The sequence below is a fragment of the Bos taurus genome, chromosome 1 (genome assembly GCF_002263795.3).
Source record: "Bos taurus isolate L1 Dominette 01449 registration number 42190680 breed Hereford chromosome 1, ARS-UCD2.0, whole genome shotgun sequence".
Lineage (NCBI taxonomy): Eukaryota > Metazoa > Chordata > Mammalia > Artiodactyla > Bovidae > Bos > Bos taurus.
This window is the reverse complement of record NC_037328.1, coordinates 82,873,143-82,889,205: the sequence shown is the minus strand read 5'-3', so window position 1 is coordinate 82,889,205 and position 16,063 is coordinate 82,873,143. Positions and strand designations below refer to the sequence as shown.

The 16,063-nt window shown below is 45.9% G+C and overlaps 1 protein-coding gene across 1 annotated transcript; it reads left to right on the top strand.

Annotated features, from left to right (window-relative positions):
- The first annotated feature begins 966 nt into the window (after positions 1–966).
- Positions 967–10,314, top strand: PSMD2 (proteasome 26S subunit ubiquitin receptor, non-ATPase 2). The gene is made up of 21 exons (NM_001101197.1): positions 967–1,152; positions 1,617–1,673; positions 2,090–2,254; positions 3,051–3,172; positions 3,338–3,562; positions 4,099–4,257; positions 4,400–4,544; positions 4,723–4,783; positions 5,026–5,172; positions 5,320–5,426; positions 5,624–5,751; positions 5,960–6,047; positions 7,366–7,528; positions 7,654–7,755; positions 7,920–8,065; positions 8,302–8,385; positions 8,593–8,761; positions 8,851–8,945; positions 9,161–9,287; positions 9,709–9,827; positions 9,975–10,314. The coding sequence occupies exons 1-21, from the start codon at positions 1,018–1,020 to the stop codon at positions 10,155–10,157; spliced, it is 2,727 nt and encodes a 908-aa protein (NP_001094667.1). The 5' UTR covers positions 967–1,017; the 3' UTR covers positions 10,158–10,314.
- The last annotated feature ends 5,749 nt before the right edge of the window (positions 10,315–16,063 follow it).

Sequence of the window (16,063 nt, the reverse complement as noted above, 5' to 3'; positions counted from 1 at the left end):
AGAAGAACTTTTGAGATTTGCCTGAAACACTCAAGAATTTGGGAGATTGAAAGACCGAGTTTCAGTCTGATTCTATTACTTACTACGATTTTCTCTGTAAAATGGGCACAATCCTACCAAATTCAAAAAGTTGTGAGAACAATATGTATCATTTGAAATAAGACCTGACATAAACTATGTTGGTCATATCCCTCCTAAGTCATAACAGGGAGAGGAAGACCAAAAGACAGATGGAGGACAAAGACCTTATCTTCTTCCGTTTTTAGCTCCAGAACTTCGCCTTAGGGCGTAGGACTGGATGTATTTTTTTCTATTTCATCTGGCTCAGCAGGTGGATTTAAGGTGGTAACCACATCCTCACAGTAATATCACAGCACTCTTCTTCAACGGGTGGTGATGGTGATGGTGATTTAGTCGCTAAGTCGTGTCCGACTCTTGCGACCCCATGGGTAGCCCGCCAGGCTCCTCTGTCCATGGGATTTTCCAGGCAGTAATACTGGAGTGAGTTGCCATTTCCTTCTTCAACGGGAGAGGAATGTTATTAGGTGAATATGCCACGGGGCTAGATTTATTACACAAACTTCACAAAGACTGCAATCAACAGTCCAGTACTTCAAGAATCTCGTCCATTTGTCCCAACACGCAGCTAACTGGGGTGTCTCCGTGGGTACTACTCACACTGCGGCCTTGGCTCACAGCCAGTTCAACTCCTACTGCACCGAGCGCCCCCGAATCCCAAACAGCGTTCGGGAAACTCCAGGTCCGAGCCTCTGGGACTCCTATAGCGCATGGGAAGCTGGGAATTGTAGTTTTCTCGTTGCTCTGATAGCGAAGTCAGCGGTTGCTCAGATAGCGAAGTCAGCGGATGGGGACTCCCAGGCCGCGAGGGTGGGTGGGTCGCCGCGGCGTTTCCGGTCGCAGGCGGGCTTTGGAGAGGGAGGTGCCGTGGACGATGCACGCAAAGACACCTGGGAAACGGGGCGGTGCGCGCGCAGCGGGCCAGCACTGGCGGTGGAGATGGAGGAGGGTGGCAGAGACAAGGCACCGCTGCAGCCCCAGCAGCCCCCAGCGACGTCTCCCGGCAGCGGGGACGAGAAGCCGAGCGGCAAGGAGCGGCGGGATGCCGGGGACAAGGACAAAGAGCAGGAGCTGGTGAGGCGCGGCCCCGGGAGCTGGCGGAGGAGGCGGCCATGGGCTGAGTCACGGCGGTCCCGCAGGCCTCGGACTCGACTCCCAACGGCCCCGCCGGCTCCAGGAGAGGGCAGATAGGGCTATCCTCGGGGCTCCCGGCACCCCGCCTCTCTGCCCCCTCTCCCATCCTCCGTTCCGCGCTGTCACCTCCGCCGCCCCTACCAGCCCTCACCACCTTCCTCACCGCCTTCTCGTGAGGTGGGCTCGGGCTGGTAATTGTCACCCCCTTTTTTCAGAACGGCTTTCAAGCAGAGCCTGGCCCAGAAGTCAGGCTGCCTTCCATCAGGTCTTCTCACTCCCACTCTCCTTGTCCACCTGGTTCCCCCTAAGGAGGCAGGCTCACTCTCCTCCTGCCCCAGGGTGATTGGGAGGAGGATGTGTTTGAGATTCCTTCTCTTGATGGGCTTCTTCCTCCAACTCTCCAGTCTGAGGAGGACAAACAACTTCAGGATGAACTGGAGATGCTCGTGGAACGATTGGGGGTGAGTCACAGTGTTAACAAGAGCCGGTGCATATACGAATCTTTCTCACTTGTTTTATTCCAGTTTGGGCAGCAACTCTTATATGAGGTATAGAGAAGGATGGAGTGTATTTTAGAGTCATGTTGCGTATTCTAGAGTCATGTTGCAATCATGTTGTGAGGGAGGGGAGTAAAAAGAGATGAAACATTTTTGTGGCTTCGTTTAATGGGAGAAACGGTTCTTGAACTCTTAACTGGGGACACTTGTTTTTGTGCCAGGCAGTGTGTGTGTGTGTTTGCGCGCGCGCACGTGCCGGGAGCTGGACAATCCAGATAGATGAGACACAGTTACTTTCCTAGGGGAGTTGTTAAACACTTCTGTATTATGACTTAAGGGATGAGATTTCTTTTATCTGAGCCTTGATATCTCCTGGTCAGGAGAAGGACACTTCCCTGTACCGACCAGCCCTGGAGGAACTGCGGAGGCAGATTCGTTCTTCTACAACTTCCATGACTTCAGTACCCAAACCTCTCAAATTTCTGCGTCCGCACTATGGCAAACTGAAGGAGATCTATGAGAACATGGCCCCTGGGGAGAATAAGGTAAAACTATTCCAGAAGCTGGTGGAGGCCTAGTTTGGGAATTCCTTTTCATCTAGACCATGGGGTTTATGGTGAATCTCAGGAAGCCTAGTGGACCTGAGATCCTGAGCAAGTTCAACAGAACTCATCATAATCAAAACACTCACGTAAGAGTGAGTTGATAGGAAGATTGTTTTCAGAAAGGATAATTTTTTATTCAGAAAAGATAATAGTTTCTGTTATTTATGTTGGACCTTGAGATTTTATTATCATGATTTTTATCAATTTACTTTTAACCTTAATTTTTTTCTATTCTTTACATCCCATGCACCTATTCTATTTGTTTTATCTCTAGAGTATTATCCCCAACTCAGTAACTTTTCTGCCTGTTGGTACAACCCTAATCCAAGAAATGTTCAGTTCTCACCTGAACTACTGCAGCAGCCTCCCAACTGACTGACTCTCTTCCTTTTTTCTGTGACCTCCTACACAGTTTGTCTTTCATAGAGCAGCCATAGTGATCTTTAGAGTGTGAGTCTTTTCTGCTTAAAACTTTTAAATAGTTTACTATTGCAGTTGGAATAAAATTTAGAGTCTCCATCTTTCTCTGCTCTCCCCTGGCTAGCACCCTCCAGTCATGTTGGTTCAAAAGGGAGATTGCAGCAGGCTTAGGTAATATAAAATGTTTTAAGCTTTTAACATTAGATTGGTAATATAATTCACATTTACTTTGGGGGATAGTGACAGTGATCTTGATTCCATAATGTAACATTCCCCTTACCCTGAATTTGACTTCAAAGGACTGATTTCTTTGTAGCGTTTTGCTGCTGACATCATCTCTGTTTTGGCCATGACCATGAGCGGGGAGCGTGAGTGCCTCAAATATCGTCTTGTGGGCTCCCAGGAGGAATTGGCATCATGGGGTCATGAATACGTCAGGTAAGACCTTTTCTTCTTGGGAAGCTAAAGGGGTTCTGAGTTATAGTCCTGAGGTCTGTCTTAGAGTACCAGTGTATCGAGTTTCCCAGATAGTGAATTCTTTGACCCACAGGGAAGTGCTTCCGGAGAAGGTCTGTTTCTCTAATGGTCTGGGCCTGTCCATAGGCATCTCGCAGGAGAAGTGGCTAAGGAGTGGCAGGAGCTGGATGATGCAGAGAAGACACAGCGGGAGCCACTGCTGACCCTGGTAAAGGAGATTGTCCCCTACAACATGGCCCACAATGCAGAGCATGAGGCCTGCGACCTGCTTATGGAAATTGAACAGGTGGATATGCTGGAGAAAGACATTGATGAGAATGCCTATGCAAAGGTCTGCCTCTATCTCACCAGGTAAGTGAGCAAGGTAGGGAAGGGTGGCAGGCCTACCCTCTCCAGTATTTCTTTCTCAGTTGTGACTCCTTTATTTTCCAAGAGTGTCTGCTTCAAAAATAGCAATCAAGCTGTAGTTAATTTGTTAATGTCTGTGAACTTCTTGAAGACAAGAGACATCATGTCTCCTTAGTAGTCCCAATAACTAGTGTAATGTTTAGTGTATAATAGGCATTCAATACTTTGGCCACCTGATGCGAAGAGCTGACTCATTTGAAAAGACCCTGATGCTGGGAAAGATTGAAGGTGGGAGGAGAAGGGGAGAACAGAGGATGAGATGGTTGGATGGCATCGCCAACTCAATGGACACAGGTTTGAGTAAACTCTGGGAGTTGGTGATGGACAGGGAGGCTTGGCTTGCTGCAGTCCATAGGGTCTCAAAGAGTCAGACATGACTGAGCGACTAAACTGAGCTCATAGTAGGCATCCAGTATCGGGTAAGTGAATTAAACAGGGTAAATGAATATCTGATTCCTTTATTATTTTTACTTTGGTAGTTGTGTGAATTACGTGCCCGAGCCTGAAAACTCTGCCCTACTGCGTTGTGCCCTGGGTGTGTTCCGGAAGTTCAGTCGCTTCCCTGAAGCTCTGAGATTGGCACTGATGCTCAATGACATGGAGCTGGTAGAAGATATTTTCACCTCCTGCAAAGACGTGTATGTAAGGGAAAAAGTGGGCGAAGTGATAAGCTGATGGATGGGACATGTGCATGAGGCAGGACATGTAGTTTCTGGTTAGGGCTTGAAGGGCTATTCTAGTCGATGGGGGCTGAGCAGATGTGGCGGCTGTCTCCCACAGGGTTGTACAGAAACAAATGGCATTCATGCTGGGCCGGCATGGGGTGTTTTTGGAGCTGAGTGAAGATGTGGAGGAGTATGAAGACCTGACAGAGATCATGTCCAACGTGCAGCTCAACAGCAACTTCTTGGCTTTAGCCCGAGAGGTGAGATTCTTTGTCCTTACCCATCAAGGTTTTTTGGTTTTGATTCCACCTGGCATTTTACCTCCCTGATGCTTCTGACTAGACTCTCCTTGGTTAGAATTGCCATTCAGTGGGATAACAGAAGGGATGGCTAAGGGAGGACTTGGGGAGCAGTTGTGACCCTCTGACTTCTCTTCAGCTGGACATCATGGAGCCCAAGGTGCCTGATGACATCTATAAAACCCACCTAGAGAACAACAGTGAGTGGACATCTCCATGTGTGTGGGGATTGGAGGATTGTTAACTGTGCTTCTTGTATTGAGTGTTGGCTTGGCCCAATATGCTTGTCCTATAGAGCTCAGAATTCCCACATGCTTTTTCCCTACGTCACTGTTGGGGGCCACAGATAGAGGATTCCAAGGGGCCAGCTCAGAATCACCTGTCATGCTATGTTCCTTTCTTGTTCTACTCTAAACCTTCATTTTTTTCCCCTCCTTTGCAGGGTTTGGGGGCAGTGGCTCTCAGGTGGACTCTGCCCGTATGAACCTGGCCTCCTCTTTTGTGAACGGCTTTGTGAATGCGGCCTTTGGTCAAGACAAGCTGCTGACAGATGATGGCAACAAATGGCTTTATAAGAACAAGGACCATGGTATAATTCTGTTCCTCTTCTGTGTAATTTTGTTCAGTCTTTTTGTCCTTCTAGGTGCATGTGTTATAAGGGATTCCCGAGGCAGTTCTTTATAACAGTTTTTCAAGGGTAGAGCCTAAAAGACTGATTGGTTTTTCCTTGGTATAGGAATGTTGAGTGCAGCTGCATCCCTTGGCATGATTCTGCTGTGGGATGTGGATGGTGGCCTTACCCAGATTGACAAGTACCTGTACTCTTCTGAGGACTATATCAAGGTTGGTCTGGGCACAACCCACTAATGCAGACATCCCCCTCCCATGTGCTAGGGCCCCCTCAGGGCCTCCTTTTCACTGGTAGGTCTGCCCGGTTTTTGACTCCAGTTAAGGCAGATGCTATAATGAGGCCCATGTGGCATCCTTTGTGGTGAGGAAGGTAGAGTAGCCCAGGTGAAGAATCTGTTTGCATTTTGTAGTCAGGAGCCCTCCTGGCCTGTGGCATTGTGAACTCTGGTGTCCGGAACGAGTGTGACCCTGCCCTGGCACTGCTCTCAGACTATGTCCTCCACAACAGCAACACCATGAGACTTGGTTCCATCTTTGGGTAAGGCTTCTTGCTTCTCCTTTTGATAGTACTCAACCTGTAAGCTCTGTGAAAACAGAACCGGGCCCTTCCACTTTGGTATAGCCAAAGACTACCACTGTGCTTATTTGGCTCTTGGTGACTGTTGAAATGACCAGTCCTCATTTTGTTTCTTCCTTGTCTTATCCTCGGGTATGTGTTGGGGACTGTCTCTCTTTGGCTTTTGTAGGCTTGGCTTGGCCTATGCTGGCTCCAATCGTGAAGATGTTCTCACCTTGCTGCTACCTGTGATGGGAGATTCCAAGTCCAGTATGGAGGTGAATAGAGGTTGTTGATCATTTAGGGGAGATAGGAAAGGTATTCTGAGTCCTTCCAGTCTCTTGTAAATAGTGGGGAAAAGAGTGTGTGTATTGTGGGGCGGTGGGGGAGGGGAGAGAGCGGGGATGTGTATCATTTCAGTGAAATTGCTTGGAATTGGGTTTCTAAGCCTCAGGGGACATTGAGGCTAAAGAGTTAATGTTTTAGTATTGATTTCCAGCCCTTGGGATCCATGAGGAAGTATCAGACTAGAGTCGGGAGGAACTTTACCCAGCTTGGGGTGGGTATGCTGTTTTAGTCATTAGCCAACCTTAAATTTTCTTACTTGTGTAGAATCATTTTCAATTCAGTTCAGTTCAGTTCAGTTCAGTCGCTCAGTTGTGTCCGACTCTTCGCGACCCCATGAATCGCAGCACGCCAGGCCTCCCTGTCCATCACCAACTCCCGGAGTTCACTCAGACTCATGTCCATCGAGTCAGTGATGCCATCCAGCCATCTCATCCTCTGTCGTCCCCTTCTCCTCCTGCCCCCAATCCCTCCCAGCATCAGAGTCTTTTCCAATGAGTCAACTCTTCGCATGAGGTGGCCAAAGTACTGGAGTTTCAGCCTTAGCATCATTCCTTCCAAAGAAATCCCAGGACTGATCTCCTTTAGGATGGACTGGTTTGCTCTCCTTGCAGTCCAAGGGACTCTCAAGAGTCTTCTCCAAAACCACAGTTCAAAAGCATCAATTCTTCAGCGCTCAGCTTTCTTCACAGTCCCAACTCTCACATCCGTACATGACCACTGGAAAAACCATAGCCTTGACTAGACGGACGTTTGTTGGCAAAGTAATGTCTTTGCTTTTCAATATGCTATCTAGGTTGGTCATAACTTTTTTCCAAGAAGTAAGCCTCTTTAGTGATGGATAAATAAAGTGTGGTGGCTAAAAGCATAAGTTTTAGTCAGACCTCAGTTCAAATCCTGCCACCTCTGCTTACAGGTAGTGTGAACTTGGACTTGTGACTCAATCTCCTTAGGCATCCTTTTTCTTGTCAATACAAGGAACAACAGCAGAACCTGTTTCATGGGGTTTTTGTGAAGATTAAATGTTAATAGTATGCAAAGCAGTTGATGTAGTGGCTGCTTGATGCTCTCGTCATTTTGGCCTGTCATCAGAAGGGGGTTGTTACCTAATGTGGTTTCAGTGGACTCCAGGAGTTGGCTCTCTTGAATCAAGATAGGTGAACAACTATTTTAACAACTTAATATTTGATAACTTAATAGTTTAATAGCTTGATATTTAGTAATGCTAAGTATTGATTTTCCCATTTCTAGGTGGCAGGTGTGACAGCTCTGGCCTGTGGAATGATAGCAGTGGGCTCCTGCAATGGCGATGTCACTTCCACTATCCTTCAGACCATCATGGAGAAGTCAGAGACTGAGCTCAAGGATACTTACGCCCGTTGGCTTCCTCTTGGACTGGGCCTCAACCATCTGGGTTAGAGAATGTCTCTCTCTTTGGGCAAAAGACTGGTATTAACTGGATACAACAGGGAGAGTTTATGAGTCAGGCTGTGCTGGAAGAGAGTATCTGTCCTCTGACCCCTTGAACCTCTCCTTTAGGGAAGGGAGAGGCCATCGAGGCCATCCTGGCCGCTCTGGAGGTTGTGTCTGAGCCATTCCGCAGTTTCGCCAACACACTTGTGGATGTGTGTGCCTATGCAGGTCTGTGTGTTTGTTCCTCCTCAGGGACATGTCACTTCTTTCTTGGGCCTCCTTTCTTAGTCATCCTGAATTGCCTTAGATTCTTTAGCTTGTGTTCCTAGAGGAAGCTTTTCCTTGGTGGCTTCTCATCTCTTCCCTTTCTTTGCCTGACCACCCTGCCCCAGGCTCTGGGAATGTACTGAAGGTGCAGCAGCTACTCCACATTTGCAGTGAGCACTTTGACTCCAAGGAAAAAGAGGAAGACAAAGACAAGAAGGAAAAGAAGGACAAGGACAAGAAGGAAGCCCCTGCTGACATGGGAGCACATCAGGTTCTGTGGGCAGCTGAGCACATTCCAGGGAGGCTCTGGGAAAAGATAATATGGATTTGGGTTTGTTTTAGAGCCTCTCTGGGCATTGCTGAGTGTTGAAATAGCACGAGACAAGGTTCCTGCATGAGGGGTCAGGGTGTGCCCCACAGGACAGCTTTTTCTTCTTAGATGGCTTGAGTCAGGGGTGAGTTTTCTGTTCCATGAGCTTACTGGGCTTTCTGGCTCTTCTTTTGCAGGGAGTGGCTGTATTGGGGATCGCCCTTATTGCTATGGGGGAGGAGATTGGTGCAGAGATGGCACTACGAACCTTTGGCCACCTGGTGAGCATCACATGAAGATTGAAATGTATTGGTTTTGATGCCTAGAATTCCCCCAGGAGATTTCCCTGATGGGTTTTCTCAGTCGGGAAATGGTCTTTCTGCTGCACCCTTGCTACAAAACTTAAGGCCCCATCTACCCATCTGTCTGTTCTTGTAACTGAGCTTGTTCTTTCTGCTTTCTATGACACCTTGTTATTTTATCACCAGCTGAGATACGGGGAGCCTACACTCCGAAGGGCTGTGCCTTTAGCACTGGCCTTAATCTCTGTTTCAAATCCACGACTCAACATCCTGGATACCCTAAGCAAATTCTCTCATGATGCTGACCCAGAAGTGTCCTATAACTCCATCTTTGCCATGGGCATGGTGGGCAGTGGTAAGTATTGGTCAGAAAGAAATCTTAGGCATCTTGGGGGAAGGGTTGAACCCCTTTCTTCAAGCCTCTGTAACACTTAATATTTCCAGGTACCAATAATGCCCGTCTGGCTGCGATGCTTCGCCAGTTAGCCCAGTATCATGCCAAGGACCCCAACAACCTCTTCATGGTGCGCTTGGCACAGGTAAAGAATAGATCTGTTCTCCTTAGAGTGCGCGTGCCAGGGGAAGTGTCTGTGTGATGGAAGGGAGACATGATGCTGTGTGAAGGGAAACCTTAAATCTGGCCTGGAAAGGAGAATGTGAATGAGTTGTGAGATTTGTGTGGCCGAGTTAGGTGATTTCTCCTTAGACGTGACTTCCCCACCTCCACTTCTCTCTGTATTTTTTTTTCTCCCAGGGCCTGACACATTTAGGGAAAGGCACACTCACCCTCTGCCCCTACCACAGTGACCGGCAGCTTATGAGTCAAGTGGCTGTGGCTGGGCTGCTCACCGTGCTTGTCTCTTTCCTGGATGTCCGCAACAGTGAGTTCCTGTCAGGAGTCTTCCCTGGTGGCACAGAGTGCCCTCTTTGCACCCCTAACCAGGGCCTCTTTGGTAATTTAGGAACAAGACCCAAGTTAACTGTGTACTCCTCTGGGTTTCTGAGGTTCTTTGGGCCTCATGAGACTTCAATCTCTCACACTTTTGATCTTAACCAAAGAGATTTCTTTTGAAGATGAACCGAGCCCATTTTCTGCCCTGAGGGGAAAAGTGATTATCGAGTCTGTGGGCTTTAGGCAGAGTCAGGTGGTGGCATCTCCAGTTTGTAGTAGGGTGTCTGTGGGGAGAGCTGTGGGTTCAGCTGTACAGCTGAGGGGTTAAAGAGTCAGGGTTGGAGTGGGGTCCCAAGATTTAGGCCTGCTCTGCTGCCTTTAACTGTATTTGTCCTGTGTGCTTCCCTCAGTCATCCTAGGCAAGTCGCACTATGTATTATATGGACTGGTGGCTGCCATGCAGCCCCGAATGCTGGTCACATTCGATGAGGAGCTGCGGCCATTGCCAGTGTCTGTCCGTGTGGGCCAGGTGAGGGGCTGAGCAGAGGGGAGGGCCCAGGCTGTACTCCAGAGCCTGTAGAATGCATATATGCCATTTCTCTGAAACTGGGATGGGCACTGGGTTGCTGTTGCACTCCTATCAAGAGTCCTTCATCTCAATTTTCTCACCCTACAGGCAGTGGATGTGGTGGGCCAGGCCGGCAAGCCTAAGACCATCACAGGGTTCCAGACACACACAACCCCAGTGTTGTTGGCTCACGGGGAGCGGGCAGAATTGGCCACTGAGGAGTTTCTTCCCGTCACCCCTATTCTAGAAGGTTTTGTTATCCTTCGGAAGAACCCCAACTATGACCTCTAAGTGGCCACCAGAGGCTCTGAGCTGCAGCTGATATGTCAGCAGGTCATGATTCCTGCTGCCAGGGGTGGACACTGCTCCAGACCTTTAGGGGAATCCAGACCTTCTTTTGTTACTGAGTGCGATAACTTTGTTGAATAAAGACCTTTATCCCCAGGTCCCTCTGTGTCTATTTTCTGGGATATTGTGGCTGGAGGCCACATTGGGGTGGAGAGTGGATATGAGAGAGTATTGTTTGTAGCAGCTCTGAGCCTGGGCTAGCAGGAAGGCTGCTGTGAATGGAAAAAGCCAAGCCCCTTTTCCTTCTCCCTTCTTTCTTAATCATCTTAAAAAGTGGTTAATCTTTAAGGGGCATGAACTTTGAAAAGCTTATAAACATCATGAATCTCCTTTTAGGAGAGGTATGTATACCAATTTTTATGCAAACTCTTACAAATAACTTTCCAAGGGGCTTGTAGATCCCAAGCATCCCCCCTATTCCCACCTGCCAATGCGCACCCACCTCAAGCCCGTCATTCCCTGGCTTTGGACTAAGGATCTCTGCTCTTATGAGGCAGCAAAGTTAGCTCCACTCTTCCTAACTTGACTTCTGTGCTGCTGAATGAAATGGACATCTTTACCTCCTATAACCCTCTTGTCCTTTTGGGGAGGCTGCTAGTTGAGGGATTTGATCATGTTAACATTTACCTCTAGGCTGTTCTTGCAAAAATGGTGCAAGAAAGCTTGACCCTGACCTTCCTCTTTAGTAGAGCAATGGGAAAGAAATGGCCTCCTTCCTGGAATGTAATCACTCATGATCTGTAGTGCTCCTTCCTGGTGGGGCTGGTATGAGTATAGCTACAATACCAATAGGGGCCTGGACCCCTATGGATGCAGTGGAGGAGAACAGATGGCCCTGTCAGATAATTGCTACCATTTATCCAACACTTGAACTGTGGTTTTACCCTCTGAATAGTAATCAGCACTTAATAGGTCATCAACAAATGGCCTAGTAAAACAACAACAAAAAGAGTACGTACTCTATTTATATTTCTAGTGACAGCAGATCAATGGTTATCTATAGATGGGAGTGGAGAGAGAGATGATTCTGAAGGAAGAAAACTTTTGAGAGCGATGGAATTGGTCAGTATCTTGATTGTAGTAGTGGTGGTGATCATATATCTGTCAAAATTAATCAAATTGTACTTATTTTTCTGGCCACCCAGCTTGTGGGATCTTTGTTCCCTGACCAGGGATTGAACCCAGGCCCTCAGCAGTGACAGCGCAGAGTCCTAACCACTATACCACCAGGGAATTAATTCCTTGTATATTTTAAATATGTGCAGTTTGTAACATAAAGTTTTCAAACATGAAAAAAAAATAGTGATTGTAAAATGAAAACATAAAAGGTAATTCTCTTTCCAAGTCAGTGATTGTACTTTAAGAAATTTTCATAATGGCTCTTAACCTTTCACATTTAATGTCATTCAGCAATAAATAAATGGAGACATTATGCTTTAGACTTTCTAGTTTGTGGGTATATAAATAGAGAAAAACAAATCCTATCCTCACAAAGCTTACAAGAAGAAGAAAACAATTGTGTTATGTTGCGATCAACTCTATACTGGAGTCTAAGCAAATACTCTGGGATCACTGAAATAGGGCCTAAGTGCCTGAATAGGTGAGGGAAAATTTTTCTTTTTTTGATGTGGACCATTTTTAAAGTTTTTCATTATTTTGCTAGGGGGCTGCTTTGTTGTGTATGGGCTTTCTCTTTTTGCAGAGAGTCGGGGTTACTCTTCCTTGTGGTGCTTGGACTTCTCATTGCCATGGCTTCTCTTGTTGCTTAGTGGGGCTCTGGAGTGTTTGGGCTTCAATGGTTGTGGCTCTCAGGCTTTAGAGCACACGCTCAGTCGATGTGGTGCACACGCTTAGTTGCCCCGAGGCATGTGGAATCTTCCCAGACCAGGGATTGAACCCTGCATTGACAGGCAGATTCTTAACCACTGGGCCACCAGGCCAGTACATTTAAGTCTTTACTGAGTTTGTTACAATATTGTTTCTATGTTTGTGTTTTGGTTTTTTGGCCTCAAGGCATGTGGGATCTTAGTTCCCTGACCAGGGATTGAACCCCCTGCACTCTGCAATGGAAGGCAAAGTCTTAACTACTAGACTGCCAGGGAAGTCCTGAGGGGAGATTTTTGAGAAAACATTCTTGAAGAAAGATAAGTTTATCCAGAGGAAAAGAGGGCAGGATACAGCTAAAGGAGTAGCAAAAGCAAGAAGGCAGACAAGCTACTTGCTTTCAGAAACCATGGATAGTTTGATTCGGCCAAGTGTTACATAGAGTTAGGGGAAACTGTGCTAGGAGCTAGAGACACAGGCTTAGATCAGGTTTAGAAGAGCTTTGTTAAGAAATTGACAGTGTCTCTCTATGGGCACCAATGAATGACAACAGGAAAGGGACATTCTCAGCTAGCTATCTCGGTGAGAAAGCTCACCATGGAGGCCTAGAGACCAAGTAAGTGAAATGAACTGAATTAGGGCAGTAGAAATGGGGAGGGCGGAAGAATTTTTAAATACAAAAACAACAGGACTTGATTCTGATTCAAACACCAATAGGACCTGATGTCTGATGAGATGTAACACAGACAGGAAGGAATGTAAGATGAAATCCAAATTTCCTGCCTGGGCACTAATCACTGAGAAAGAATACATGCGCAAGACACATTTGGGGGCAAAAGGCGGACACTATTCAAGTAGGGAGAGATGACACATTTCTATCTAGACATACATAATTTAAGATGCCTGTACGGTGATCAGGCAGGCTACAGTCCATGGGGTCTCAGAGAGTCAGATACAACTGGCTAAGCACACAGCAATGTTTTAGGTAGTACCTTGTTCTGATGGGAGTTTAAGATTAAAAAAAAAAAAATCTTAAAAGTATTGAACTTGTTACAATATTGCTTCTGTTTTACGTTTAGGTTTTTTTTAAATACTGTGTTTTTTGGATGTTTGTATGAAGAATACTGAGAAGGGATCTATCATTTTTGACTTTTTAAATACTTTTTAAATTAAGTTTATTTTTAAGGATAATTGCTTTACAGTATTGTGTTGATTTCTACCAAAAATCATGTTTCGTTTTTTTGGCTGTGAGGTACGGGGGAATCTTAGCTCCCCAACCAGGAAAGAACCCACACCCCTTGCACCGGAAGGTGAAATCTTAACCACTGGACCACCAGGGAAGTCCCCTGACTGGAGTTTCAGAGTGATTTCTGAGCTAAGAAGGAATTGCCATGTAAGCAGTAATTGATTTTTATTTATTAGTTTTCGTAGAAAGAGAAATGAGAAGAGCAGAGAAGGGAGGCAACCATATACCATAACGTACAGAACTCCAAGAATGTAACAGAGAACAGCTATATGTGCATTTTCATTCTCCTTATGGTTCTTCCTGTGTGTCTATTTTTGCTCTTCTCTCTTTGGAGCTTAAGTTACTCTGATACAGTTCAGTTCAGTTCAGTCGCTTAGTAGTCTCTGACTCTTTGCCCATGAACTGCAGCACGCCAGGCCTCTCTGTCCATCACCAACTCCCGGAGTTTACTCAAACTCATGTCCATCAAGTCGGTGATGCCATCCAGCCATCTCATCCTCTGTCGTCCCCTTGTCCTCCTGCCCCCAACCCCTCCCAGCATCAGGGTCTTTTCCAGTGAGTCAACTCTTCGCATGAGGTGGCCAAAGTATTGGAGTTTCAGCTTTAGCATCAGTCCTTCCAATGAACACCCAGGACTGATCTCCTTTAGGATGGACTGATTGGATATCCTTGCAGTCCAAGGGACTCTCAAGAGTCTTCTCCAACACCACAGTTCAAAAGCATCAATTCTTCGGTGCTCAGCCTTCCTCACAGTCCAACACTCAATCCATATATGACCACTGGAAAAACCATAGCCTTGACTAGACAGACCTTTGTTGGCAAAGTAATGTCTCTGCTTTTGAATATGCTATCTAGCTTGGTCATAACTTTCCTTCCAAGGAGTAAGTGTCTTTTAATTTCACGGCTGCAGTCACCATCTGCAGTGATTTTGGAGCCCCCAAAAATAAAGTCTGACACTGTTTCCCCATCTATTTGCCATGAAGTGATGGGACCAGATGCCATAATCTTCGTTTTCTGAATGTTGAGCTTTAAGCCAACTTTTACACTATCCACTTTCACTCTCATCAAGAGGCTTTTGAGTTCCTCTTCACTTTCTGCCATAAGGGTGGTGTCATCTGCATATCTGAGGTTATTGATATTTCTCCCGGTAATCTTGATTCCAGCTTGTGCTTCTTCCAGCCCAGCGTTTCTCATGATGTACTCTGCATATAAGTTAAATAAGCAGGGTGACAATATATAGCCCTGACATACTCCTTTTCCTATTTGGAACCAGTCTGTTGTTCCATGTCCAGTTCTAACTATTGCTTCCTGACCTGCATATAGGTTTCTCAAGAGGCAGGTCAGGTGGTCTGGTATTCCCATCTCTTTCAGAATTTTCCACAGTTTATTGTGATCCACACAGTCAAGGGCTTTGGCATAGTCAAAGCAGAAATAGATATTTTTCTGGAACTCTCTTGCTTTCTCAATGATCCAGCAGATGTTGGCAATTTGATCTCTGGTTCCTCTGCCTTTTCTAAAACCAGCTTGAACATTTGGAAATACACAGTTCACATATTGCTGAAGCCTGGCTTGGAGAATTTTGAGCATTACTTTACTAGCGTGTGAGATGAGTGCAATTGTGTGGTAGTTTGAGCATTCTTTGGCATTGCCTTTCTTTGGGATTGGAATGAAAACTGACCTTTTCCAGTCCTGTGGCCATTGCTGAGTTTTCCAAATTTGCTGGCATATTGAGTGCAGCGCTTTCACAGCATCATGTTTCAGGATTTGAAATAGCTCAACTGGAATTCCATCACCTCCACTAGCTTTGTTTGTAGTGATGCTTTCTAAGGCCCACTTGACTTCACATTCCAGGATGTCTGGCTCTAGGTCAGTGATCACACCATTGTGATTATCTGGGTCGTGAACATCTTTTTTGTACAGTTCTTTGTATTTTTGCCACCTCTTCTTAATATCTTCTGCTTCTGTTAGGTCCATACCATTTCTGTCCTTTATCGAGCCCATCTTTGCATGAAATGTTCCCTTGGTATCTCTAATTTTCTTGAAGAGATCTCTAGTCTTTCCCATTCTATTGTTTTCCTCTATTTCTTTGCATTGATCACTGAGGAAGGCTTTCTTATCTCTTCTTGCTATTCTTTGGAACTCTACATTCAGATGTTTATATCTTTTCTTTTCTCTTTTGCTTTTCTCTTCTCTTCTTTTCACAGCTAGTTGTAAGGCCTCTTGAGACAGCCGTTTTGCTTTTTTGCATTTCTTTTCCAATGGGGATAATAATACAATGTATAGTAATACATTTTGTAGGATATTGTGAGGATTAAGTGAAATCACAAAGGTCATCATTGGTGCAACATGTTTTCTGAGATTATGTGTTTGAATACAAAGAGTGGGGTGGGAAGGAGAGAGAGAAAATAGCTTTTGCTACATACCTAGGCACAGTTTTAAGCACTTTCACAAGAACTAACTTTTTTAAACCTCACAATCCAATAGGGTGAAAGCCGGGTGGGTAAAAGCTCAGAATTGAGCCAGACTGCATAGTTTCAAATACTCCCATTTTACAAGTATTAAGTAGGTAAGTAGTAGGTACATCACTAGGAGAGTAAGTAGAGAAATTTGGATTAAAATCCAGGCTGACTCTAAGTAGCTTTGGCTTTAGTATGTCCCTTCAGGCAGTTCAAAATTTTTTGGCTGCCAGGGAGAGGTCTTGGATTTACTTATCCCATCACTATTTGAACTTTCCATGACTGATCTTAGTCCCTCCCTGGGAGTGGCTGATCTTTATAAA

Excerpts from the sequence above, each read along its gene's own strand:
- PSMD2 (NM_001101197.1), top strand. The coding sequence starts at position 1,018 with ATGGAGGAGGGTGGCAGAGACAAGGCACCGCTGCAGCCCCAGCAGCCC. Across the intron at positions 3,563-4,098 it reads GTCTGCCTCTATCTCACCAG|TTGTGTGAATTACGTGCCCG; the intron begins GTAAGTGAGCAA and ends TTACTTTGGTAG. Across the intron at positions 7,529-7,653 it reads ACTGGGCCTCAACCATCTGG|GGAAGGGAGAGGCCATCGAG; the intron begins GTTAGAGAATGT and ends CCTCTCCTTTAG.